The sequence below is a fragment of the Tachysurus fulvidraco genome, chromosome 4 (assembly GCF_022655615.1).
Source record: "Tachysurus fulvidraco isolate hzauxx_2018 chromosome 4, HZAU_PFXX_2.0, whole genome shotgun sequence".
Taxonomy (NCBI): domain Eukaryota; kingdom Metazoa; phylum Chordata; class Actinopteri; order Siluriformes; family Bagridae; genus Tachysurus; species Tachysurus fulvidraco.
The window spans coordinates 32086211-32112004 of record NC_062521.1 but is presented as its reverse complement, the minus strand read 5'-3'; the positions used below and the strand labels follow the sequence as shown (position 1 = coordinate 32112004).

Below are 25794 nucleotides of genomic sequence, written 5' to 3'. Positions count from 1 at the left end.
ACCTCTAGTGTGTGTATATATCTATGGTGGGACACCACGAGGAATAACAATAAAAAGAGTTGATGATCAAACGATGATCCTCCGTTTCTTATTTTTAGTTTCATTAGAACAAACACAAATATCTCACACACACACACACACACACACACACACACACACACACACACACACACACACACACACACACACACACGTGTCCATGTCCTGGCTGAAGGCCAACATTACGCTTAAAAATCAAACACAACGCTCCCACGAATCAACTCTCATCCGATTCAGTATCGAATGAGGATTCGGCTCAATGATTCTGAGTAACAGCACGCGTTCTTGTTGCGCTTTTGACAGATGATGTCCCACCTGTCAAAAGCGCCACGGTGCAGTTAAGTAGCGCGTTATAGAGCGTCCTGATGACGACTTTAGACTGCACGTTAGATTCCATCACCAGGATCCTGAAGCTTTAATCCGGCCGGAAAAAACTGAAACAAGCACAAAAATATGAACGGATTTGGATTCCAGAAACCGAGAAGTGCAAAGGGGAAGAAAAGTGAATGTAAACACCGGCTTAGTGAGTATTCAGGGTTTAACACTGTTAGACTTAACACTGATAAATTAACTCTCTCTCTGCTGTACTTAACACTGTTACACTGTTAGTATCAGGGTTTAACACTGTTAAATTAAATCTCTCTCTCTGCTGTACTTAACACTGTTGGACTCAACACTGTTACACTGTTAGTGAGTATTCAGGGTTTAACACTGTTACACTTAACACTGATAAATTAACTCTCTCTCTCTCTCTGCTATACTTAATACTGTCATACTGAACACTGTTATACTCAACACTGATACATGAACTCTCTCTCTCTGCTATACTTAACAATGTTATACTCAACACTGTTAAATTAACTCTCTCTCTGTTATACTCAACACTGTTACTCAACACTGTTATGTTTAACACTGTTACACTTAAGACTGTTATATTAACTCTCTCTCTGCTATACTCAACACTGTTATATTTAACACTGTTATACTCAACACTGTCATACTCAACACTGTTATACTCAACACTGTTATGCTTAACACTGTTACATTTAACTGTTATATTAACTCTCTCTCGCTCTGCTATACTTAACACTGTTACACTCAACACTGTTACACTCAACATTGTTATACATAACACTTTTACACTCAACACTGTTACACTCAATACTGTACTTATCACACACCCACATTAACACCGTGTACTTATACGTATATGCATTATTAACAAGGAGTTAGAACAGAATATTAACTTTATGAGCTTAATAATGCATTATAACTCATGAACACATTATAATTCTATATTAATTACAGCTGTATTATATAGTGAGTTTATACAGTGCTGTAGGGAAGCCCAGGGTCAGCTGGACACTTTATACAGCAGAAGTCTGTTAAACATTAACCTGAAGATCCAGATGATGATCCATTAGAGCTACACATCATGTCTATAGGCACAGAGTTCAGAAATTATTACAAAATTTGTACTTCGTATGCATTTTTTTAATTGAGTTTCATATTTTAGATTCTTTATAAAAATTGCTTTCATTTCTAGATCAGTTTTAGTTTATGTCCTTATAGTGATAACATGGAGGTTGTTCTGACCAACACTGTGGAGGAGCTTCTGAGATGTTTCGGAGATGTTAATAATCTTAGAACTCCAATGAACCTACATGCTCAGTTACATTACCATGACAACTACTATGTCTTCATTAGCATTAAATACATGATATAAGCATTATAGTATTATATAAAGGCTCATCATCACATCACACAGTTTAACTAGATTTGTAAAGTTCGTCACGACAAACTTTGATGTTGGCTTTGACGGTGCAAGAATTCGCAAAGGCCGGTGCATTTTGGAGGCGAGTGGACAGAAAGATTGTGAAAGCTACTGGACTGCTAGGGTGCCAATACTTTTGGAGGTGAGCGGACATGAGCATGTGACGTGATTCGAATACCCGTGGGGCAGTTCCCCTTATTGTGCTGAGTGTTTTGATATGTCACATGTCCATGTTGTGCAAATTTTGGATTTCGCTTGTTTTGGGGGCGGGGCTACATGTGACGTCACCAGAATACCCGGTGGGGTGCCAATACTTTTGGCAAAAAGTGGCTAATGAGGGTTTGGACATTTCATGTCAATACTGCAGTGATTATGGGATTCTACTTATTATTATACTGCGTGGATCACAGAGAGAGAAGCCGTGCCTGAGCTCTGCGCTCGCTGTGTGTGTGAGAGCTTAGAGGAATTTTCAGAATTCCCCATTCAAGTCTATGGGATGTTCGATCATCGACTATCGGAAAACCGAAAATTCCGTCGGAAGTCCGAAATAAAAACTTCGTCCGGAGTAAGGTCCTAAAGAACCTGTCCGAGTTCCGTGTAAATCGCTCGAAAACTGGCCGAGTTATAAACCTCAAAAGTTTATAATAGAAGTCTATGGGACAAAAGGCCACTTTGAGCTTCCGTATTCCGATCGCTTAGAAAAATAGAAGCAACAAACTTCAGAGCAGGGTCTACGACATATCTGAATTTGGTGCATTTTTCTAAATAATTTTTTGTCTTATTATTATAATAATTAATAATAATAATAATAATAATAATAATAATAATAATAATAATAATAAGCTTGTAACGGAAATCAGAATGTTGGCTTCTACAAAGCCAACATAATAATCACTTTACAGTAAGTGCTCTATGTATAAACACAACACAACGGCTTTGGCATGTTAGTTACAGTGCACTATACAACAAGTTATTGTAAACAAGCTAACGTTAACTAGATAAGTCAGATTTTAATCGCTAATACAGCAGATTCATGGAAAATGACGTCGGTAATCAGCATTTTTGCTGCAACTAATTTATGAATGAGTCTGCATCAACTACATTAAAGAGAATCGCTTTATTTAAAGTGAATAAAATCCCGACTTAATGGAGTTGAACATTAACTGAGTGCAGAACACTGGTAAATGTTAAGAACACTTACTGCACTGACCGGACAATCGGAAAAAGAATCTGTTCTAAGATTCACACTGTGCATCTTGAGGAAAAAACAGGCATGGCTTCTGATGCTAGCTTAGCCCTGATGTTAATTAACTATAATGTTCTAATAGTTAACCTCGTTTGTCACGTATAAATTCACAAAACTTCCACTACATCTTCAAAAGAACCTGTGAAAACAGAGCATAAGAAACGTTTAGATTAGCAAATCACGTTCACTGTAAAACATTAATGAATATCTGCTAACGACTACATCTTTAAGAAACACGTTTTTGAATGGTTATTTTAATACACCGGAGACAGAAGCTACCGTAGATTAGATTAGATTAGATTAGATTAGATTAGATTTTATTGTCATTGTGCAAGGTACATGTACAGATGAAATGTGCCAATGAAATGCAGTTAGCATCTAATCAGAAGTGCATATGGCTTATTTACAAGTGGCAGTGTAATAAATAAGGGTATGAAGTTATACTGAAGGTGTAGTAACATGTACATGTAACTGAATAAGGGTAAATATAAGTGTGGTTTTGTGGTTTTTAAGTATGATACAGTATAAAGTGGTATGACAGATATAGCTGTACAAAAAGAATGTCATTATGCATATATACATAATATATATATATACACAGACTAGACAGAATAAATATGGATGGACATACAGAAGTGTAATGGGTGGTGTTTTTGGGTGGTGTAAGGATACAGAAGAAAAGTGACAGTACAGTGGTGATTGTTAACACCATATCAGCTGTTCAGTGCAGAAACAACGGGAATGAAGCTATTTTTCACTCTATTTGCTCTGGCTCTGAGACAACGGTAGCGTCGGCCTGATGGGAGAAGTGTAAACAGTCTGTAGTTGGGGTGAGAGGGATCTTTGATGAAAATCGTTTTTGAAAATGTTCTCCAAGGTGGTAGTTTAATACCGATGATTTGTTGGGCGGTTTTCACCCCCCACTGAAGGGCTTTACACTGGCTAACACTGGCTAACGTCGTTAAAGTCAGGGTCTCTGATTTTTGAAAGCCAATGTAAATAAAATCACCAAAACAAACAAACTGGAAAGCTGATCCTATATTAACACGTCCTACTTCTTGTCCTTATCGTAAGTCTTTCTTCTCTTTCTTTCTTTGTTTTTATCCTCCATGTCGATGTTAAAACCACTTTCTGCTAACGTCACACATGCGCACAGAACACTCTCTCCGCCCATATCCACAAGACACGCCCCTTTCTGTCCATTGGCTACAAGTTTGTTTTGATTCTTGTTTAGTGTGTGTCTGTGTGTGTCTGTGTGTGTGTCTGTGTGTCTGTGTGTCTGTCTGTGTGTGTCTGTGTGTGTCTGTGTGTGTGTGTGTCTGTGTGTGTGTGTCTGTGTGTCTGTCTGTGTGTGTGTGTGTGTGTGTGTCTGTGTGTCCGGGAGTTCTGAAAAGGTCTCAAAAAAAGAAAACAAATCTTTTGGAGTTAGTTGAATCAATGTTAAAATGCTAAAGTTATTTTTCAATAGACATGTTTTTTTGTGTGAGAAGAGGGTGGGTGGAGGCAGTGGGGCTCATTGGGTGCTCAGCACCCCTAAAGCTCTGACCCTAGAATTGCCCCTGGTGGACTGTAACACTAGAGGCAAAAACATCTCTGACAAATGTTATGGAGATGTTAAGAAGCTTACACAGATGAGGTTAAACCGCCATTAGACCTCTCTCTCTGTTTCATCGCTACATATTCTGTAAGTCTCTGCTTAAAAGCAGCAAACCACAAACTGAGACTGTGTGTGTGTGTGTGTGTGTGTGTGTGTGTGTGTGTGTGTGTGTGTGTGTGTGTGTGTGTGTGGAATAATGATGGTATGGAAACTTTAAAGGGAAGCTTCTCCTGTACCACGCCACACCGAACTGCTCCCCGGGCTCCACAGCATAAATGGCTGCCCACTGCTCTGGGTGTGTGTTCACGGTGTGTGTGTGTGTGTGTGTGTGTGTGTGTTCACTGCTGTGTGTGTGTGTGTGTGTGTGTGTGTGTGTGTGTGTGTGTGTGTGTGTGTGTGTGCACTTTGGATGGGTTAAATGTAGAGAACAAATTCTGAGCGTACTCAGCCGTATGTCACGTCACTTTCACTTTCATTCTGAGGTGTCAGGGTGGTTGTTGGTAGTAGATGTTAGGAACACATACACATGTACTGTAACATGACTCATGTTGCCTTTCATTGGATGTTGCTCCGGTACGTGTTCTCATGTGACGTAACACAAATTTTAGGGCTTTGCGCCATGGCAACCCGTTCTCTTCACGGCATTTGGCCAATTTATTTTTAGAGCACCATTGCCACACCTGATACACTCAGGGATTCCCCCAGCTAAGGATGATTCCTGTAAGCAGTGCCTTATCTTGCTGTCGGGTTAAACCTCCACCCATTTAGAGAACATGTCGGCTATCACTAGGCAGTACCTTTTGCCTGCTGATGGAGTAAGTTCAATAAAGTCCATCTGTAGGTATTGGAAAGGTGCTTGTGGCTGGAATGGGATGCCTGCATGCACCTCCAATCCCCTTCCCGCATTGTGTTTCTTACAGATTACAACAATTTTAGAGTAATTTTGGAATCCCTCAGTGTACTAGGTCTTTATTATTTCACTATACACCCCCCCCCCCCTTGACACAGGGTGTTAACCATGTGTCAACTTTAGCATAAAAAGGAAACGATCTTGTTGGTAAAACCGGTTTCCCTGAGGGACCATACTGTACCTTGCTTTTGGACACGTCTCACCTTCCTCCAGCGTTGTATCTCCTCACGTTCTCTCATACCCTGTAATCCAGTGAGATTTGGGATAGAAGGAAACAGTTTAATCGTGATGTTTATGGTTTGTTTCTGCACAGGAAGCTTTGCTGCTGTGTTTGTCACTGCTCGACTGTTTACCTTCTGCTCTATGTTTATGTTCTGTAAAGCTGCTTTGAGACGAAGCCCATTGTTAAAAGCGCTATACAAATAAACTTGAAATGAATTGAATCGCATCAGCTTTCCCATTACTTACGGAAATAGGATCGTTATAAACGTTCACATCCTGCAATTACTTTTGAAAGTAGGATTGCATCCAAAAGGTCAGCTATCAGGCCATGGTGTGTGTTGGGTTTGCCCAAGGAAGATACCTGCTGTCAGTAAACACAGTCACAGTCTTACCCTCTGACAATTTGCAGGCTTCTATAAGGGCAGTAAGTTCTGCTGAGTAATGAGATGGGAGTTTACCTGAAAGTAAAATTTCGTTCTGGGTAACTACAGCAAACCCCACACAGTTTTGACCTGTTTCTGGAAGCTGATCCTTCCCCAAATAATTCCAGATCAGGGTTGGTCAGCGGTGTCTCCTGTAAGTCAGTCCTTGAGCAACAAACTTCATGACTCACACTCACACAATCATGAGGCTCCCCGTTATGCTCTGAGGGAAGACGTGTGGCAGGGTTAAGAGCTGTACGTCGTTTGGAATTTCTAAATGCACGGTGTTACGTCTCAACCATCGTGCAGAAGTAATATGTGCCACTTTTTGTTATAAAAGCAGCTGCGACACTGCATGTGGTACCGAGTTAATTCACTGCAGCTAATGTTCTGAGACACATGAGCAGACCTGCTGTCATCCAGTTTAGCTGAAAAATATTCTACTGGTCTGAGTTTGCCCCCATGCTCTCGGAGCAAACCGATGTCATGCACCGCCAACAACCCCACATCAACCCTTTTTTTTCTTCAACAGTTTGTGTCTCATTAGGGGACCTAGTGTGGGTGTCCTGTGTAATGTCTGTTTCCGTCGTTCACATGCAGCCTTCGCACGTCACTTTGCTGTCTGCTTGTACTCCTTGTCTGTGAGCAGTCGTGCTCAGAGGTTTAAACACATGCCTAAAAAAACATGAACTGTCACCGGTTTTGGAATTTTCCGAATTGCCTCTCCTCTACTGGCTCGAGTCGTTTTCTTCAAAATTAAATGTCCTAGGAACTTCACTTCTTGTTGAACAGATTTCAAATTTGACAGGATTATTTTCTTTACTGGAAACAATAGCGTTCGGACAGGAGACGTCTTGCACAGGAGACACGGGAGACGTCTTGCACAGGAGACACGGGAGACGTCTTGCACAGGAGACACGGGAGACGTCTTGCACAGGAGACACGGGAGACGTCTTGCACAGGAGACACGGGAGACGTCTTGCACAGGAGACACGGGAGACGTCTTGCACAGGAGACGTCTTGCACAGGAGACGTCTTGCACAGGAGACACAGGAGACGTCTTGCACAGGAGACACGGGAGACGTCTTGCACAGGAGACACGGGAGACGTCTTGCACAGGAGACACGGGAGACGTCTTGCACAGGAGACACGGGAGACGTCTTGCACAGGAGACACGGGAGACGTCTTGCACAGGAGACGTCTTGCACAGGAGACGTCTTGCACAGGAGACGTCTTGCACAGGAGACGTCTTGCACAGGAGAGACAGGAGACATCTTGCACAGGAGAGACGGGAGACGTCTTGCACAGCAGACACGGGAGACGTCTTGCACAGCAGACACGGGAGACGTCTTGCACAGCAGACACGGGAGACGTCTTGCATGGTACAATAACTCCAGCTTTATACAGGGAGTTGAACACCGGTGTTATACCTGCTATAGCTTCTGGTTTTAAAGAATATTGATCCTCTACTTATTTATTTATTTATTTATTTATTTATTTATTTATTTATTTATTCATTCATTCATTCATTCATTCATTTATTCATTTATTTGTTTTAACTATATCATATTTTCCACAGTAATTCCACACCTTTTAAAATCTTCAATTTTACACAATGGGTTAAGATCTGATAAGTCATCAGGACGGATCTCCACATCTGTTTTTGCCCCAACCATCCAGTTTAGTGGTGTGCTATTTACATTCCATTTTGAGCTGTAAAAGACAGCTGGCTGCTCGGTTTGCTTCCGATAATGAGTCTGGGCAACCGGAAACATCCAAGTTTTTCCACTCATCATTGGCAGATTTGACTAAAGAAAGTCGTGGAGATGTATGATTCCTTTGGAATGGGTGTGGAGAACCAGCTCGAGTTGAAACCTGGGACAAATTTTCAACATCAGTACATCTGGCGTTTCTAACTTCCTATACCACTCTTTGTCCTAGCTTTCATCCGGTTCTCATCCAATTTTTTTTCTTTTCCCACAAGTGTGTGTGTGTGTGTGTGTGTGTGTGTGTGTGTGTGTGTGTGACATCAGTAAAAGAAAAATCACACAGTTTCCATTTGTATCATAGAGCAGAGATGTGGGATAGTGTTGTACAAAGCAGGAGTCATCTCCCCATTCTATCTTAAGGCCTAGTGATGTGCTGATTAGATATAAATTTAATTTGCACATCAAATCTCCACCCAACAGATTTATTGGGCAATTCTCAGAAATCAAAAATAAAATCCAAATAGTTTCTGTGTAGTTACGGTTTTACACCTTAAGGGCACTGAGAATGTCTCATTGACTGACATCTCTGATGCTCACGCAGTAAACAGGTGTAAAACTCACACAGTCGTATCACAGAGTTCTGCTCCTGAGTCAACTAGAAACTGTATCAGGATTTGTTTGACTAGTAATCACTTTAAACCTGGGCTCATTATATTCAGCATAGATTTCATTGGCAGATATAATAGAGAACTCTGATTCTTTGCTAGACATCGAGTTAGTAACAGGTGGAAATATGACCGTTAGCTTAAGCTTTCCTTCCTTGCATTACATAAGTGTCAGACTTACCCGTCCCCGTGTGCTCAACCGTCCCAAACCCGTCCAAACCTCAGGCCTCTTGGTTTCCCCTCGACATTACTTAGGACAATACCACGCCCAGTGATCTGAACTCCCACATATAAAACATCCATTCTGAAATCCACGTCTTTCTGTCCTCTTCCTCTGATGGAATCTCCTCAGACAACTGAACCACGTTGAGAAGGTGTTTCATTTCTAACCTTTCGTCTTTTTCTTTTTTGTCTCTCGGCCTTTAGCAGCTTTTCTGCATGGATGACATGCTGTTCGATCATAGACAGTTTTTCAGTGTCCCAGGTGATTTACTTGACATTTCTTGCAACGTCTTCTCTTAATCCATTTATGAAACCGTTTCTCAGATGAGTCTCATACTGTGTGAGGTCAGCAGCTTCGGCCGTGTTATCAGGGCGCTCAAGGCCACTGTTGCCCCTTTTCCTCCAGAAAGAACCGGGTGCTGGTTCAGAGCTAGCGTTGGTGCTGGTTCAGAGTTGGTTCCACTGGTGAACCTTCTAAGAACCAGTTTGCCTTTCCATCGGTTAGAGATCGTCACAGAGCCGAGTGTGACGTCACTGTATACGTGTCACGTTACACAGCGACATTAGCGCAGCAGCGACAAACACAACAACAACAATGGTGGATGTTACTTTACTGTTAATGCTCATGGCTTTGTGAACCTACATTAACACCCAAACGCGGCGAATCCGACGTGTACGTGCGGCTCCGTGTGATCTGTATAAACGGAGGTTGTGATGGAGAAAGTACTTAACGTTATTTTATCATTAACACAGAAAAAAGTTAGCCTTAGCATGTAGCTACCTACTATCATGTGTGCTGATAATGTGTCATATTGCAGTAAAGTAAAAGTGTATTAAACATTAGTATACTTAAGGTACGTTATCAGATGCACTAACAGTAGCCCCGCCCACAGCCCCGCCCACAGCTCCTGACACAAGCGGTTCTTGAGTCATGACTAGCAACGTTTTGGTGCTACTTAAGAACCACTTTTCCTGGTTCGGAGCCGTTCAGAGTTTTCTGTCGAAACAGAAAGAACTGGTTCGAAATTAGGCTCCGAACCTGCACTCAAACTGCCTCGGGGGAAAAGGGGCATTTGTGCATCATGTGCTACTGTCAATGGTGCAAGCTGTCTGGAGACTGTTTCATTGTCCTCTTGTCTACCGGAAAGATCCTGTTTAATGAGTGTGTTGGAAAGCCGCCAACTCTGAGAGCTGCAGCTGCTGGAGAGGGTGGGGTGCCTGAGGTGGGGTGCCTGAGGTGGGGTGCCTGAGGTGGGGTGCCTGAGGTGGCAGTCTGAGAGGGCGGCCATTCAGCTCTGTGTCTACAAAAGATTTAAAACACTGAAGAGAAAATGATTGTGAATAAGTTTGTGTGTGGGATTTGCATGCTGTTGTGTTGTTGTTTTTTTCTTTACTTGCCCAAACGTTTGTATGCAACCCAATCTACTTCTCGTCTCTTATTCCCTCTTGTCTTTGAAGCCTCGTGTTCTTGCAACTTTTCTCTAAACCTTTCTAGATGCCTTTCACTATCACTACCTTTTTCTGTAAATCCACAGTCCACAGATACAGAACCAGGTCCATAATTACTTATCATAAATTGAACATTAGGATGTTTACAGGCCCTTAAAAATGGTCATTTCCTTCTTTGCTTAAGCTTTTTTTTCCTAGACTAGACATCCATGGCCCTCTGGGAGAGACATCTCTCTCAGACATCCCTTATTATATTAGTCCCAAACTCTGCAAAATATTTTCCTCATCCTTCTCTTTCTCATTGCACCAACACACTCAGTACAACAGGACCCCATGATTAACAATAATATGCTCTCATTGCTCGTCAGCATGTGAGCAGAAACCCAGTTTCCCTTTTGGTGCCCCAAAAATCTCTACTTACGTCAGTCGTTGTTTAAAACCCCTCTGGAGTCCTGCTCGTTCTTTCTCTCTGCACGGTTCTTTTCCCTATAGGAGAGTAGCGTCGTCCCAGTCCCACGGGCATGGGTGATAGCCGCTAACTGCTATAGAAGTGTGTGTGACATCCGTCAGCCGTTCTGTCACTTTTATTTATAACGTCTCTCTGTTTGTTTGTTTCAGAAAATCTGCCAACACTCCACAAGAGTCTCCCAGACATCATGTCCCTCCTTTATATCTCCATCTTATGGCTCTGTGCCTGTGTGGGTGAGTGAGCAGGTTCTACAACACCAACAAGACACAAGTGTCCTTCTATTGAAGCAAATATCACAACAATGTTTTGTCAAATGTTACAAATCCTGTAGACTGTAATGTTTCTCCCACAGACAGTGCAGAGCCTGATGTTACTGTATCAGCTCAAGTGGGTTCCACAGTCATCCTGCCATGTAACCTGACTGAAGAGTTCAAACAAACATCATTTATTAGGTGGCAGTTTAATAAAGACATTGTGTTTGAGAGAAGCGGTAATGTTACAGATCCAGGACCAGGATATGAAGGACGTGTGGATGTTCCTGTGGACGAGCTGCATAAAGGAAACTGTTCCCTGGTGTTGAAGAACATCAGATTTACTGATACAGGAATATACAATTCCTTTACAATGGAACATGGGGACACTAACAAGGACAAAATGAAAGAAATGAACAGAGTTAGTCTCTCAGTCTATGGTGAGTAAACTGTTCAGTGTAAAATATTGACTAATTATAGAAGTCACAGTGTCTCAGATAACAGAGCTGGACATAAGGAACAATAACAACATCTATTAGAGAGGAATCAATACATTATTTAGAGTTAACAGGTGACGTGTTAGAAAAATACACAAATACAGACATAAATAAGACACAGACGATATTTTATTTGTAGAAAGTTTGTCAGAAAGGTTCAGAGGTCATCTGGGTGAGATTAGAGATGTTCATCAGGACCGAGATCCTGCAGCAACAATTAAAAAACTTTTACTTCCATGTGGACAAGAACAAGTGATCAGATATGAAGCTCACAGGACAACAAACACAATCAGTTTCTATTAAATAAATAAAAATATAAAGTTACTAACATCAGATCGTTTCCTAAAAGGTTTTTCTGTGTGTCTGAAGCTCTTCAGATATCAGCTCCAGTGGGTTCCACAGCTGTCCTGCCGTGTGATTGGAGTCATCTGTCCAACAAAACTCCTCACGTTAAGTGGTTTACTGATACTGAGACTGTGTTTGAGCGAAAGGGGAAAGATTCATATGAGGGTGAAGGACATAAGGGTCGTGTGGACGTTCCTGAGGATGAGCTGCTTAAAGGAAACTGTTCCCTGGAGATGAAGAACATCAGTGTTAATGATACAGGAATCTACAGCAGCTCCATGTTAATTACAGACACACAGGAACCTGTCTTGGTCCAGAAGGTTAATCTGTCAGTTGGTAAGTGGATTAATCTCAGACGATACTGAGTACGACACATATCAGTACACAAAGTTTAAAATGTCTGGAAAGTTACTGAGTGACTTGAGCAGCATGTTTCCTGTAGATGTCAGTGTTTCAGTCCTGGTTGAGAGAGAACTACACAGTTTAATGTCCCCACAGATCATTGTGAAGCTTTTCATGGCTGTGTTAGACTGAGTGAGGAGAACACACACCTCCTGTCCTGTATCTCACTACTGTTTCAGCACACACTCAGTCACGTCCTCTCAATAATCAACACTCAGTCCTCATCTAAGAGCCTTGTGATCTGATAAAGTACTGAAATGGTTCTTAACCAATAACTCTGATCTGACCGATAAAATATCTTCACTTTCTATTTCCAGGTGATTTAAACATTATAAATGTCGAATAAATGAAAGTGACCCAGTGTTTGTGACCCTTTTACTCTGAACAGGGTTTCATGGGAAAAGCAGTACATTAGGATGGAAAAAGGAACCTGGGTAGATTTTATTCATTTATTAATTAGGACAGCGCACACTGATCAACAAATCAGCGATGAGCATCAGTGTAAATATGCCGGAGTTAGCACAATAGTTAAAGACGTTACACAGAACAACACAGACTAAGTACAGTAAACAGCAGTCACACAGACGTTAAAAGGCCACTATGAACAGACATCCAATGAGAAAATGGTTTACATACAGTATGGGTACATCGCTGGTTTGATTTCAGCCATTGTTTAAGTTTTTTTTTAAAGGTTAAGTAATTGTCACAATTCCTAACTTGAGAAGGTTATGTGTTCCATGACTGTGTGCCTCTGGTAAACATCACCATTTGGCTAAATTTAGTTCTGCGCCATTGTACATTACAGTCTCCTCTGGTTAATGCTCTGGTGTTTACTTTAGTGTTAGTTTTTTTCTGTATAAAGTCTCTTAATGATGACGTGGCAAGCCCATTCAAAACATTAAAAATGAGACAGACGTCCTGATACGTCTGATAACTGTCGAGATCTAAAATATTATATTTACTTAGAATATTACAGTGATGAAAATGTATAGGCTTGAGGGGTTTTAAGATGCTCTCGGTTGTATGAGACCAAGTTGTATAACAGTAAGTTATGTGAGTAAATATCATTGCATGCATAAAAGCCTTTGCTGACTCAGCAGTAAGAAAAGGTCTGATTTGTTGGAAATTTGACAAGTTAAAGTTTATAATATTTGAGATTTTTTTAACATGTTTAAATGTCAGATGTGATTCCGAGACCACACCAAGATACTTAAATTGTTCTACATAAATAAAATCTCTGCCGTGAGACGAATCTGGCTGCCGTGAGACGAACATGCAGACAGTTTTTGTAGTATTCAGATGTAAACATGAGTTTCGGAGCCAATGGGACACTGGTACCCCAGATGGCCCCAGAAAGTATTGCAGCAGCTTCTTGTTTTGTTTTTGCGTGCGTATACGATACTGTATCATCAGCGTATAATTGCATTTTGATATTTGAACAGATATATGGTAAGCTATTAACATAGAGGCTGAATAAAATCGGCCCCAATATCGAGCCTTGTGGGACTCCAGCAGAACAAGTAAGATAAAATGACTGTGAATTTCCTGTTTGTACAGCTTGTGTTCTGTCTGACAAATATGATTGCATCCAACAATGTGCTCTTTCAGAGAAATTAAAATAAGTCAATTTAGCAAGAAGCACATTATGATTAATGGTCCAGAAAAACAGCCCCTACAAAGCCGCCCTGGTCTAACAGGCTTTTTAAATTCTCAAGAAAATAACAACAAGTGGCCGTTTCTGTAGAGTGTTGTTTGCGAAAGCCAAACTGTGTTGGATGGAGAGGGGCATCACCACTGTTTAAGTGTTCAGTTAACTGTGAGGAAAATCATTTTTCAGCTGTTTTTGAAATTATTGGTAGAATGCTTATTGGGTGAAAATTCTCTGGTTTTGTCGTATCACCGGCCTTAAAGACTGGGATAACGCTAGCAGTCATCCATGTTGGGGGAACTACTCCCTGTTTTATAGATAGATTTATCAGGTGTGTAATTGGGCTTGCAAGAGCATCTTTATGGAGTTTTAAAAGATTATTAGTAAAACCAAAAGTATCTCTGGCTTTTGAACATTTTATAAATTAAATTATTTATATAACGTCAGGGACAGCTATATCCTGTATACTAAATATTGGTTTATTAGCATCTAGAGGCTTATATGGTATGTCTGGGCATTTAAAATGCATTGTCAGATCGTGAACTGAGCAAATAAAGAATATATTAAAGCTATTGGCGATAATGTCTACATTATCAGTTAGCGTACCATTAACTTGAAGTTGCAGATCTTTGAAATGTACACTTTTTATTTCAATGACATGACAAGGGGGCGTGTCTAAAGTACAGGGCTTTCTTAATCTGATGTTCAAAACATCTCTTATTGTTCCTGGATAAACTTTAATAAAACACTTCATATTATTATAGCAGCTCAACACCGATTATTATTTAAGGATCAGTGATGACATCGTCTGCATGTATGGCTGTTTGATAGATTTTCTTTGAGGACACGTTTTCCTCAGCGCTGTACTGATATCTATGTGTGGTTTAATGTGTGTTTTAGAGGACAGTGTTAATGAGAGAGGATCTTTATCAGAGGATTCAGACTCACACCAGACTGGAGAGAGAAACAGGATTATTTTATATGTTGGGATCGCCATCATCCTCATCATCCTCATCATCATCTGTGTGTCTGTGTACTACTTCAGGGTGAAAGGTAAAACTGGTTAAAATTGTAGGTTTAATGTCTGAACGAATCAGAGAGAATATTTGTGTTAATTGTGTTGAACATGTGTCTAAATTTATTGTCTAATATAATTTTAAAATATTTATCTTATGTTTCTGACAACGGAAAATCATCATTATCAGTATCTTCATGTCTCAGACGTGTCCCCGACTCCACTGAACAGGTACGAAAACATTAAGATAAAAAAAACTAATTCAATAAAATTGTGACCACTTTTTTGTTGTCAATCAAAAAAAAAAAAACATTGTTGAATTTTGGGTGAAGTTCAGGTGGGGAGTTTACCGAAACATGGCAACCCTTTCTGCCTAAAGAGAAAAAACTGGACTTTTGCATTAAAGTAAAAACATCGTCCTGTTTTGTTTTCAGTCCCCGTCACACACTCGGTCTGAAGTGTTCTGTCTCTTACACTAATATTCTTTATTTATAGAATTTATTATCAGTTATTAATCTAATATGAAGCCACGATAATAAGCCAAGTGTTTAAGGGGATTAAATTGGAAATGTGACAAGAAAAGTGTGAAATATTGTAATAAATGTAAGTGAACAGAATTCAGTAAACAGAACAGAGCAGTTAATGTCAAAGTTTAGACAATAAACAGAAGAAAAAAAACTGTTCTGTGTTTCTTCATCATCTGAATCTGAATCTCTCTACAGGACAGAAACAACACGATTGTCAGTGTGCTGTACACAACAGTCGCCACACAACCGCAGACATAATGACCAACACAAGGTGGCGCCAATTATTTATTTATTTTCTTTTTTATATCTCTTCTTTAGAGATGAACTTTGGCATATTTTACATGGTATAAAGTTGTTTTTTCACCACCTTCTCCTCTCCTTTTCTCTCAGATGGTCTGCTACGATCCTGACTGCCGTTAGAGACGTTTCTCAGATCATCAGCAGCAGTTTTTCATGAGTGTCTGTAACTTAGCCAACAGTCTTACAGCCGGGTCACTGACAACACCTGCTCAGGACATGTAGTCTAGTGCCAGTGGTTCTCAAACTGGGGGCCCTGAGATGGTGCCAGCGGGCCCCGGGTCAGAACAAGCAATCTAGGCCAATTGATAGTAGATAACAGAAGTATAAGTTGAAGCCTTTACTTTTGTCACATCTACATTACAGCACAATGAAATTATTTCTTTGGAGGTTAAGACCAGAGCTCAGGGTCAGTCACGGTACAGAGCCCCTGGAGGGTTAAGGGCCTTACTCAGGGGCCCAACAGTGTTGGCTTGTCTGTATAAATACATGTATTATGTGCATTATATTGCCTTAAGCAGAGAATTGTGTGTGTTTTAATAACTACTGTGTATTAAATCTTTATATTCTGTCATTACCAGACAGGGCAGAGCTCCACTGTGCCTAGTGTCTGTCTCTGTATGTCAGTCACTACACAGGGACTGAGAATAGCACCGTGGGCTCGGCTTATAGACCTTCATCTATACTGTGAACACGTGTACTGTACTGTGAGGAGCAGGAGAACATTTCAGTTTAACTTCTCAGGGATTTTAATGAGATCTGGCATCACAGAAAAGAGATCCTACAGGATGAGGAAAAGGAAGTAATGCAGTGTGGACAATGTTCATTTGTCTTCTTATTTAAAGCCAGTCAGAATTTCAGGATATTTATCATCTGTTTCAAATGTACATGAAGATCCTCAGCCCATAACTACACCTGACAAAGACATGTGTTAAAGACATGTGCCCTCTAGTGTTGAATCATAAAACTGCCTGTCTGTCTGTCTGTTAATGAACTTCTGAACTTTGATTTGTTTAATATAATTTTAATAATCGAAATGTTTTATATAATTAATATACAGTTTTGACTGAAGACTAAAGAAATGTTTCTATCTGTAGTCTTTTCTTATTTGGCTTAATTATGTTTTAAGGTTTAATTATCGCAATGAATTAGTTTTTATTATAGTATAGTTTTTATTATATACAGTACTGTGCAAAAGTTTTAGACAGGTGTGAAAAAATGCTGTAAACAAAGAATGATTTCAAAAATGGAAGTGTTAAACATTTATTTTCAGAAATGAACAAATCGATATTTGGTGTGACGACCGTTTGTCCTCAAAACAGCAGCAATACTTCTAGGTCAGGGCTGTCAGACTCAGGGCTGTCAGACTCAGGGCTGTCAGACTCGGGGCTGTCAGACTCAGGGCTGTCAAACTCAGGGCTATCAGACTCAGTGCATTACAGCTGACTAGCCGCACGCTCCGCTAATACTACAAATCCCAGAATGCCTTGCCACTGTATTGACGCGTAGTCACGAACAGCAAGCGGCCCTCATTCTCTGTTGACAGTCGTTAACAACCATGTTACAGTCACATGGGGCAAGTTAATTCACCCTCCACAAAAATGTCCAAACGAAAGATGGACAATAGGAGCTTACAGGACAGGAGGGAGACAGATTATCTGTTCACCAATATAAAGGACAGACCTGTTTGTGTTGTGTGCTAACGGAGCTAACGTGTCTGTAACGACAGTATATAACATAAGAAGACACTATGACACGAAACATTATGAGACGTATAAGGACCTGGATGTAAAGCAGAAGCTCCAGAAGGTGGAGGAGATGAAAAAAAGTCTGGTTTCCCATCAGACTATGTTCATGAAAGCTAAATAAAAAGTGAAGCTGCTGTAAAGGCTGTAAAGCTTTATTGTGGCAGCAGAGATGCAAAATCTGCCCTTTAATGTGGGAGAGTTTGTCAAAAAGTGTAGGGTCAAAGTTTGTGACATGAACATCACTGATGTGGCTTTTATTTCTAATTTAATGTCTTATGTGTTTGTAATAACGAGCTCTGGTTGTTCTAAATCCTGTGTTTAAGTAAAACTAAAGTTTGTTTCTATATGAAAAAGGTTGAACATTACAGTACAGATCTGTTGTAGTTCATTTTACAATAAATATTCAGTTGACACATGAAAAAGGAGTAAAGTAAAAGAATTTCAACAATAACAATAATGGAAAGAAAGTAAAAAGTAAAAGAAGAAAAAAAAACACACACACACACACACACACCCCCCCCCCCCCCACACACACACACCCACCCACCCACCCCGGGTCCTGGCCCTTTTTAATTATCTAAAGAAAAAGGTATAGTCATAGTATAATTTACTAAAGAAAATAAAACCTAATCCGGCAAAACCTGAAAGCCAAAGAAATATGAAATAAACGGTTGCCATTTATGAAAAATCCTGGAGGTATTACCTCTTAGCGTATATTTAATTTTCTCAAGCTTAATAAAAAACGCTGTATCCTTTAGCCAATGTGAGTGAGATGGTGGGACAGAGGACTTCCAGTGAAGAAGAAGGCGAACGATGTCTGGCCAACGATGATGTAAAACTAATAACTTCTTTGTGCATACAGTTTAACTGAGATGCTTCATCTGGAAGTACAAATATAGCAATCAATGGGCAGGGCTGCAAATGTACAGTACTCCCAGAATAGTGGGCATCAAACTGAGATAACCCGACCAATAATTATATAGTCGTGGACAGAAAAAAAAAACATGTGACTCAGGTGACATTGTTTGTTAGAGCATCTGTCACATTTGTCCTCGACATCCGGGTAAATTTGAGACAATCTATATTTAGAAAAATGCACCATATAAATGACCTTAAACTGGATAAGACATGACCAAAGCCAGTCACAACACTATCCCACCACGCGTCCCCAAGCTGACGTCCCAGTTCTCCTTCCCAAGCAATACGTTTATAAATCTCAGAGACAGCACCTTTTCCTTGTGATTTATACGTAAGCAAACCTTCCCAGTGTTGGAGACGTGGAGCTGAGGGAAAGCCAGGAAAACAATGACGACAAATTAGCAAAACTGTTAAAAAAATCCCTATGAGTATAAGTCAAGAAGACAGTGTACACCTTTGCTATACCACACTGAGAAAAAAAATCCAGACACGAAGGGGGAAAAAGATGATTGGTACATAACGGACCTAAAGGAGAAGCAGTTACAAACTTGAAACGTTTCCTAAATCGATACCAGATTTTTAAAGTATTAAATAAAACAGAATTTTTAACATACGAAGAAGTTTTAATTGGAAGAGAAGAGTATATAAGAGCAGGTATAGAGGATGAGGAAGAACATGACTGGGCTTCTAACTTACACCATGCTAAATGAGGTGACTCAACCCAGCACCGTATCTTATGGATGTGTGCTGCCCAGTAATAAACCTGAAGATCTGCTAGCACCAGACCACCGCTAGGGTAACATCTCTGAGTAATGACTTACGCACCCTGGGACATCCCCCGGACCAAACGAAAGCATTAATCGTTTTATCTAATGAGTCAAAGAACTGTTTAGGTAAGAACAATGGGATTGTTAGAAAGCATTATAGCATTAATCTTTTTATAGCATCAATCAGAGACAAAGGCAGACTATTCCATCTCTGAAGGTCAGACTTCATTTTGGTTACGAGTGGAGTAAAGTTTGCAGAAAAAAGACCTGAATATGTACGTGTCACATTAATACCAAGGTAACTAATTGATGACTGAGTGATTTTGAAGGGCGACGTTGTCCAGATGCTTAAGTTGCAAAGCAGTTGTGTTAATTGGATAACAGAGTGGACAAGATACCAGGCAGACCAGATACAGGGTCTGATACATAGAGCAACAAATCATCTGCATACAACGATAGTCCGTGTTCGATGCCGTTCCTGGTGACGCCTTTAAAGAAAGTAGAGGATCGTAATGAAATGGCCAAGGGTTCAATGGCCAAGGCAACTAGAGATGGAGAGAGAGGGCAGCCCTGACATGTCCCACGTTTTAATGGGAAATACTCTGAACGCACATTGTTTGTTTGAATGCTGGCTTCGTCCACGCACTGCTCAAAAAAACAAACAAACAAATAAATAAATAAAAAAGTCCTGAGCGCAAGTCCACCGTCTAGGCGGCTTTTTGTGTTAAATGATATTTCCTGTCACTGCGCTTTTATTGTACATGACAACTTATGTCCCGATGACCGGTCTTTACATTACGATTAAAAGCAATATCAGTAAAGTAATACATGTGATGTGCATCAAGTCCGAGTGTGTGTAGGGGAGACCGGGTGTGGTTGTAACACTTTATTCTTCAGCACCTAAAACTACCTTTTTTTTTAGGCTACACGTCTGAAACTTTTAGGCAAACTACCCACATTTGTCTACTACAAATGGCAACAATTTAAATTTATTCAACTATGTCACAGACTTTGTGAGATGATGACAAATACAAGGTGGTCCTTTGTTACAACCTACCCCACTACTGGGGTAGGTTGTAACAGGTAGACAAAATGTACAAAAACTAAGGGTTTCGTCGACATTCCATATGTCACTGCCATCAAACCCATTTTTATCAATCACCACTTGAAGAGTCTCGATCTGTTCAACTGTGAAGTGACGAATCTGAATGGCTATCGGGAGAGCATGTTCAAACTGCTGCCTCAGCTCACTTACCTGGACGGATACGACGCAGAGGACCGCGAAGCTTCCGACTCGGATGGAGAAGTGGACGGTGTAGACGACGATGAAGACGAGGGTGAGTTTCAGCTCAGGCTTTCAGCACAGTGTCTGTGTTGTCACTGATCTGACATGTGTTCTTCAGAGGGGGAGGAGGAGGAGGACGGTGAGGAGGAAGACTTGGATGAGGAGGAGGATAAAGATGAGGTAGAAGGAGAGGAAGACGAAGTCAGTGGAGAAGATGAGGTGAGTGCATTTGTGTGTGTGCGGAGGGGGGGTGTGTGTGCGGAGGGGGGGTGTGTGTGCGTGTAAGGGGGTGTGTGTGCGCGTAAGGGGGTGTATGTGCGCGTAAGGGGGTGTGTGTGCGCGTAAGGGGGTGTGTGTGCGCGTAAGGGTGTGTGCGCGTAAGGGGGTGTGTGTGCACGTAAGGGTGTGTGCGCGTAAGGGGGTGTGTGTGCGCTCAGAGAAAACTAGCATGCTCTGTGTTTTTCAGGAGGAAGACTTTGCACAGGATGGAGAGGTGGATGATGAAGATGATGATGATGATGAAGATGATGGTGTGTGAGAGTTTTTGTTGATGATTTGCAGCAGTGTGTAATTTATTAAATGCCTGTAAAGTCGTCTCTGATCCTAATCTCTCTCCTGACAGATGAAGTCGTCACGAAGGGAGAGAAAAGGAAGAGAGATGCGGACGATGAAGACGAGGATGACAACGATGATGATGATGATGATGAATAAAATCCAACCAGCCAATCAGCTTCCTCTACTCCTCCCGAACCCCACCCTCCTTTTTTTTACACGCTTACCTCAGTTGCCCCGCCCCTCTATTTTCCCCCTCTGTATTTCCACCCTAATGGGGATGAGACTGTACTACATGGGCGGGGCATGTGGAACTGAGAGAGAGCTATTGGTCAGGCTACTCATCATTCCACATGTTCACAACTCGACCCTGCCCATGTTCCCAAGCCCCCCCCCCTCCCCCCCCCCCCCCCGTGTGTGTGTGTGTGTGTGAGTGTGTGTGAGAGGACTTTTGGGATCTAGATTTGGGTCTGTGCTTTTAATATTTTTTTGGAGAAGTGTTTTTTTTTCTCATTTGTTTTTCCCCTTATTTTTATTTTTTTGTCTCTTTCTTGGTTCACTTTCTCAATAAGATTATCGCTATAGCAACCAGGTGATGAGCGAGCCATCATTTTTAGCGTGGCAGCTCGTCACACCCCTCAGTGTCACTGCTAAATTTTTACTTTCTGTAAGACGAAGAATACAAACTTTGTAAATAAAATGACATTTTGTGCTTTGTTGTCCTTTTGATTTAATCAGATATGCACCATCACCTCCACCTGCAGCACTGACTCCGCCCACAGCCTCAGACTCCGCCCACCACATCTGAGTTTAAAATATATTTCTACAGTTAACGAGAGTCTATTACTCTGACTCTAACGCTGATTAAAGCAGTGTTATAGTAAAGTCTTGAGTGTGTTTTATTCCCCTTACACCACAGTTCAACAATTAGATTTATATAATTATATTTTTTTATCCATTTGCAGTTATATTTAATGTTAGTGGGAGGTTTTTGTCAGGTCAGCTGTAGCAGCGTCTCTACATCCTCTGTGACTTCAGTTCTTTCCATCAGCTGTGTGTGTGTGTGTGTGTGTGTGTGTGTGTGTGTGTGTGTGTGTGTGTGTGTGTGCTGAAAGCATCAGCATTTTGTTTGGTGACTCAGGAAGTGTTTAATATGCAGATGAGGGATTTGTCCCAAACACGCCTCCATCCAGTGTGGAACTGACCACCTTTTTATTGCACTGCAGGTTTGGGATAGTGTTTATTACTGCAGGTAAAAGTTCTGAATCTTCTCTGTTCTCCTCTGAGACACACACACACACACACACACACACACACACACACACACACACACACACTTCTACACTGAATTCAGTCCTTGTCCACAGGTCTGTAATTTCCTTGGCGACGTCTCCCCGTAGAGGGAAAAAGACGTTTATAAGCTGCACGTAAATTTCCCTCCCTGCGTATTAAACACTTCCTGGATCACAAAACAAAAACCTACTGATGCTTCTGAAGACCATAAACATCTCCTGAGCAGTAAAACCTCAGCAGCTTCTGTCACTCATTAAAGAGTCATTAGCCGTTAGAGCAGAAACATCGACAACAACAAACGAGGCAGAGGCACGAGTGGTTCTCAAACACACTGTAATTCAGCTGAGACACTATGGCAGTGTGTGTGTGTGTGTGTGTAGAGTACAGTACAGTGTGCATGATTGTGTACATTTAAATCAACAACTTTACAAATTCACAATAAATCATAGGACGGTTTATAAAGCTTGTGAGGAAAGACATGGTAGAGTCCTGTTTTCTCTCTCTCTCCCTCACACACACACACACACACACACACACACACACACACACACACACACACACACACACACACACACACACACACACACACAGTTTTAAAGCTTTCATTTAAACATATGACTTTCGTTACAATGATGTAAGTCTCACAAATCCCCAGAGCTGAATAAACACTGACGGTGTTGGACTGACTCTGTGTTCGTTCTCGTTAGGTCCGAGTTTAAGTGATCATTTGAGATGATGATGATGATGATGATGTCATGAGTACAGAGATGAAGTAGTAAAGGATAAACCAAACCTTGGTAACGTTTTATAAACTACATTTCATACAACCACAGACGCCTGTGTGTAGAATTCAACAGCATGTTAATTGACGACTTTCTACTGTGTGTAAAACCGTGCAGGTGTTAAACTCCACCCTGAAACACGTTCATACTGAAATATCTGTCGTGTGTTCAGTGACTGGTTTCTGGTGTTGTATGAAAAGAGACACCACTGCACTCAAAGTCTCCGAACGCAGTGCAGCTAGAAGTCGGCGATATACGAGGTGAGTGGGACGGTGTTGGTGATGGTGTTAATGAGCAGAGAGTACAGATGTGGTGAGAGAACCGGACAGAATAAAGGATTAAAGCACTGACGCATCACTAAGTTAAAGTGATGTGACATGACATACGGATTCGTTCTCTGCATTTAACCCATCCAAAGTGCACACACACACACACACACCCGGAGCAGTGGGCAGCCATTTATGCTGTGACGCCCGGGGAGCAGTTGGGGGGGTTCAGTGCCTTGCTCAAGGGCACCTCAGTTGTGGTATTGCTGGCCCGAGACTCGAACCCACAACCTTAAGGTTAGGAGTCAGACTCTAACCATTAGACCACGACTTCCCCGCTAAAACATTACAGCAGAGTGGAATTCTTTTCTTCACGTACCCCAACTGAGGAGGTTGGGGTCAGAGTGCAGGGGCAGCTATGATACAGCACCCCTGGAGCAGGGAGGGTTGAGGGCCTTTTTCAAGGGCCCAACAGTGGCAGTTTGGCTGTGCTGGGCCTTGAACCCCGATTCTTCGATCAACAACCCAGAGCCTTAACCAGCTGAGCCACCACTAGGCTATTTTCAGGCAGTGTGAGGAGAAACCCTACTGCACCACCATCAGCACGACAGCGTAAGTAGTGTGTAAAACCTCAGGGGAAAAACAGATCACGTTAACGCTAAAGATTCAGATGCTAATGTTTCAGGGTTGAGTTTTCACAGTACAGAGTGACACGTTCTTATTATAAAGCTCTTAGACGAGTGTGGAGATAAAACAAACGATACGTTAACACACAGTGAGTGAGCGAGAGAGAGAGAGAGAGAGAGAGAGAGAGAGAGAGTAAAGATGCTCTCTCGACCATCCCAGTTTACTTCTTCTTCCCACCCAAGTCATAAATGTAGATCCAACTCTTATTAATATTCAGTTAAAAGTAAAAACAAATGGACACAAATAAATGGAGATAATCAAAATAAAATGAGAAATTCTAAAGTTAAAAAACATTTGTGGGGAAAAAAAAATCAACATTTTAGAAACAGAATAGAGAAAAAAATCCAGTGGTTTATTTATAAATCCAGTGTAATATAACTATCAGAGCGAGTTTGACTAAAAACAAATAATTCTATGAATAACATTGACATTATTGCAGGATCGGTGCTGTACATGAGTGTTGATCATGGCTTCATATATTCTGAATATATTGTGGGTTTTTTTTTCCTAAAACGTGTTGAATTAAAGCGACGCTGACATAAAGCTAGCGGCTCAGTGCACTGAAGACCCCCCGAAACCCTGCTGTCGGATCTTTAGCTACAACACATTGATCTTTTGTTCTTTTTTTTGGTCACTGTCTTTTAAAAAAAGAGTTAAAACATAAAGAGCAACATAAGAGAACAATAAATATGAGAAAAGTAAAGTGTGTCACTGAGATACCCGTAAATTTATCATACAGCAGTTTAACTCACCAACACATTCAGTGTGTTACACAATCAGCATACCTGTGGATTCATAGACACACACAAATTGTCTCAGTGTGGTGTCTATAACAGGCACATAACCCCCCCCCAACACCCCCCCCCCCCACACACACACACAAAAAGATTAAAAATCACATTGCATAGCTGAAAAAAACAAAAGTACATAAAGATTAAAAAGCCACATTTAAGGACACAGCTGTAAAAAGTGACGCAGTGTTTTGGGATTAAAGCAGGTTTAGGCAGCTTGAGGTGTGTGTGTGTGTGTGTGTGTGTGTGTGTGTGTGTGTGTGTGTGTGTGTGTGTGTGTGTGTGTGTGTGTGTGCGTCTCCTCAGAGTGAGTTCCTGACATTTTTTATCTCAAGCTCAAGCTGCGTTATCCGTACATCTCTCTGACCGAGAAGCTCATGGAGCCGACGGATCTCCTCCTGTTGCTTATAATACACCTGCAAGAGCTACACACACACACACACACACACACACACACACACACACACACACACACAAACACACATTAAACATCTAACAACATTAGATGTGATATACTGAATGTGTCATTACAGTGTTTATAAGATTATAGAGTGTGTTATTATACTGTAATTATAGATTGTTATTATAGTGTGTGGTTATGTAGCGTGTGGTTATGTAGTGTGTGATTATGTAGTGTGTGTGATTATAGTGTGTGTGATTATAGTGTGATTATAGAGAGTGTGTGATTACAGTGTGTGTGTGATTATAGTGTGATTATAGAGAGTGTGTGATTACAGTGTGTGTGTGATTATAGTGTGATTATAGAGAGTGTGTGATTACAGTGTGTGTGATTATAGTGTGTGTGATTATAGTGTGTGTGATTATAGTGTGTGTGTGATTATAGAGTGTGTGTGATTATAGTGTGTGTGATTATAGAGTGTGTGTGATTATAGAGTGTGTGTGATTATAGTGTGTGTGATTATAGAATGTGGGTGTGATTATAGTGTGTGTGATTATAATGTGTGTGATTATAGTGTGTGTGATTATAGAGTGTGTGTG

At 41.0% G+C, this 25794-nt stretch overlaps 3 protein-coding genes across 4 annotated transcripts in view; 2 read left to right on the top strand and 1 right to left on the bottom strand.

Moving 5' to 3' along the window:
* The first annotated feature begins 168 nt into the window (after positions 1–168).
* Positions 169–16627, top strand: LOC113634094. The gene is made up of 8 exons (XM_047812648.1): positions 169–562; positions 10874–10957; positions 11077–11415; positions 11842–12153; positions 14768–14920; positions 15073–15113; positions 15605–15680; positions 15800–16627. The coding sequence occupies exons 1-7, from the start codon at positions 493–495 to the stop codon at positions 15665–15667; spliced, it is 1062 nt and encodes a 353-aa protein (XP_047668604.1). The 5' UTR covers positions 169–492; the 3' UTR covers positions 15668–15680; positions 15800–16627.
* Positions 16628–20280: 3653 nt separating this feature from the next.
* LOC113634090 (acidic leucine-rich nuclear phosphoprotein 32 family member B-like) lies at positions 20281–21689 on the top strand. The gene is made up of 4 exons (XM_027132814.2): positions 20281–20476; positions 20543–20643; positions 20891–20954; positions 21047–21689. The coding sequence occupies exons 1-4, from the start codon at positions 20365–20367 to the stop codon at positions 21133–21135; spliced, it is 366 nt and encodes a 121-aa protein (XP_026988615.2). The 5' UTR covers positions 20281–20364; the 3' UTR covers positions 21136–21689.
* Positions 21690–22585: 896 nt separating this feature from the next.
* Positions 22586–25794, bottom strand: part of coro2aa (coronin 2Aa) — a 26765-nt gene continuing 23556 nt past the window's right edge. For both annotated transcript variants that reach the window (XM_047812647.1, XM_047812646.1), the window contains exon 12: positions 22586–25220. In XM_047812647.1, the coding sequence (XP_047668603.1) occupies positions 25098–25220 (123 nt within the window). In that variant the 3' untranslated portion in view covers positions 22586–25097. The remainder of the gene's footprint in view (positions 25221–25794) is intronic.